Source organism: Morone saxatilis, unplaced genomic scaffold (assembly GCF_004916995.1).
Source record: "Morone saxatilis isolate NCDOM2014 unplaced genomic scaffold, NCSU_SB_2.0 Contig15, whole genome shotgun sequence".
Lineage (NCBI taxonomy): Eukaryota > Metazoa > Chordata > Actinopteri > Moronidae > Morone > Morone saxatilis.
Genome location: NW_023339707.1, coordinates 1051062 through 1053857, shown reverse-complemented (window position 1 = coordinate 1053857; position 2796 = coordinate 1051062). Strand labels below are relative to the sequence as shown.

General features: G+C 41.4%; 1 protein-coding gene across 1 annotated transcript in view; it reads left to right on the top strand.

Moving 5' to 3' along the window:
- The window catches only part of LOC118324931 (myelin transcription factor 1-like), a gene marked incomplete at its 3' end in the record, with an annotated part of 32450 nt that overhangs the window by 28444 nt on the left and 1210 nt on the right, over positions 1 to 2796 (top strand). The window contains 4 exon segments of the mRNA XM_035657440.1: positions 158 to 312; positions 997 to 1059; positions 1453 to 1521; positions 2674 to 2736. Of these exon segments, the coding sequence (XP_035513333.1) occupies positions 158 to 312; positions 997 to 1059; positions 1453 to 1521; positions 2674 to 2736 (350 nt within the window).

The following is a 2796-nucleotide window of genomic DNA, read 5'->3' as shown; positions in this document are numbered from 1 at the left end:
AAGTTGATACTGGACCAGGACTGTCATCATACTCATTAGCTCCACCCTTTAAAATCTGATTTTCAGAGCAACAATTTTTGAGTGGAGAAGGTCTTGATTCACAGAGGAATTACAAAGACATTTGTGTTTACCTTCTTTTTTTATATTCATTTTTCAGATGGAGCACACAGGACAGTCGTTCGTCTCGTCTGACCCGGAGGACTGTGACATGATGCAGGACTGTCTGGAGGAGAGGAAGTACCCAGGAGAGGTTACAACCCCAAGCTTCAAGGTCAAGTTCCAGCCCAAGGACAGCAAGAAGGAGCTGCTCTCGTAAGTGACAAGACAAATAACCAGCTCTGTTTCCAACTATTTTCACCTTGTTAGTTTTGTTAGCATGCTAATTTGAATTTCTAATTAGTACTAAACGAAAGTACAGTTGATGTTGAGTTGAATCTCATGGGAATGCCACTTCTGCATGTACAGGTATAGAAATTCTTACCTGATGATGGCGCTAGATGAGAAGTTAAGGGAACAGCAATGCTCTTACAGTTGATCCTGAGGGGAACATGAATGTGTTTCATGGCAATCCATCCAATAGTTGTGGACATATTTCCCTCAAAACCACAAATGGAAAAGTCAGAATCACCAGTCATTAGAGTCCATCGTCTGGAGACCATGAATATCTGTAGAAAATGTTGTGCCAATTCATCCAGGATAATGTAGAGATATTCCACAGGATAATTGAAAACTTTTACCTGCAGATGGTGCTAGATAAAAAGTCAGTAGATCACCAAAGTCATTAAAATCAACTTCTTGAATCATGAATGTCTGTACACAATTTCATGGCAATCCTTTATTCTCTCTGGACCATAGCGGTTAACCGACATTGTTATCCAAAAACAACAAAAAAGAAGGGATGGGAAACTTAACATATTTAGTCCAAAATGTTCCGTCCCCCTGTCCTCTGTCTAACTCTGTCTCTCTTTTCTCCTATGTGTATCTCACCCTCTCCAGGTGCCCTACACCTGGCTGTGATGGCAGTGGTCATATCACTGGAAACTATGCGTCCCATCGCAGGTAGGCACCATTGCAGCAGACTTATTTGGGTGACACAGTAGTGCTCTCTATATATGAAATGTTAGCTCTGCTGAGGCTGAGAGACTCCAAAGCGCACACCCTACAACTAATTCAAATATTTTATTTGATCCTGACATGCCAGAGGCAATAATGTAGCGTGAGCCCGGGAAGCAAAGACAGTCATTGACTTTGATATGCATCAGTAATTTACCTCTTGCCGTCCGTCCTCTTCTTCCTAAATGACCTTGGTATGCCTTGCATTCTTGATTTCCCTTCACTCACGTGTTTCTCCTCTCTCCTTTCAATCCCCTCACACCGGCTTTCCTCACCGCCCCCACCTTTTTCATCCTTCTCTTCTTCTGCCTGTCCTTCGCTCTTTCTCCTTTCTCTCAGTCTGTCTGGGTGTCCTCTTGCTGATAAGAGCCTTCGGTCCCTCATGGCGGCCCACACCCCTGAACTCAAGTATGTCTGCTCTACACCTTTTCACTGTCACTTCAATGTACTGCTACTGACACCGTCCAATGCCACAGTGCCTTATTTTGCTAAAGTTAACTAATCTTTTGTTGCTGGCTGCTGGCTCTGCTGCTGCTGATGCATCTGTCATGGTGTCTTTTCTGCATCTGGCTTGGACTATGCTTGCTTTCACTTCAGTCAGTTCATATAAATGTGAAATGAAACTGCAATTCTATATTATGTAGTATGCATAGCTTTTTACTAGATAATAGGGTTTTCGTGGCCCACTATAGATAGTTATAACAAGCGTTTAAACAGCAAGGAGCCTGAATGAATGTAAAGCTTATATATACAAAATGTACTTGCCACTGGATGTGGCACTAGAGTACCAGAATCTAAGACCAAAACAATGGGACAGAAATAACAACTCTTTGTTAGTCTTTCCAAAGCCTTTCTAACAATCTTCCATGCTGGCTTGGTTGAGATGTGAAAAGGGTTTCAATGGCCTTAACATAAGCTAACTATGCCTGTCAAAGTACATCCACTAAAAGTTGTTGGTTTTGCTACTGACAGGCTCTGATTGTTATTCTAAGTGACTGACAACATTATGGAAAGGATCCCTACAGAGATAGAGCTTTTCTGTAACCAGATTCAGCCGTAAGAACACTAAGACGCCATAGACAAAAATACAAATTTTACCTTGCATAACATCATAACTTTATTTAAAGTGGACAGATACAGAATTGTTAGTCTTTCCACTGTTCCAACAATCACCAACTCTGGTTTGGTTGAAAAAAATCCTTAATTCACCAATGTGATGTAGGTGATAAAAACAGCAGTTTCAGTCGCTCTACTCAGCTACACATAGGGCAGACCTGCTATGGAAACAAACCACAGAGAGGCTGCGAAAGCAACACAGGCAGAGGGAGTGAGACACCATGACTCCACCGTATCTTTACATAGAGAATAGTAGCTGATATATTCACGTTTTAAATCTCATATATAACCTAACCATAAAAAATGAATAGGAAAATTAGCAATGTTATTAAGCTCTCATCTGCATAATGCCATTTTCTTGAAGACATTCCACTGTGAGATCTGTAATGTTATTTTTTCTGCTAACCTTGTATTAAATGTTAAACGCTGCTCTGCCTTTCCCAGATGCCCCACTCCAGGATGTGATGGCTCAGGTCACATCACAGGAAACTACGCCTCCCACAGAAGGTAACAAACAAAAAACACAAATGCTCAAAATGCACAAAAAAACGCACACACACACACACA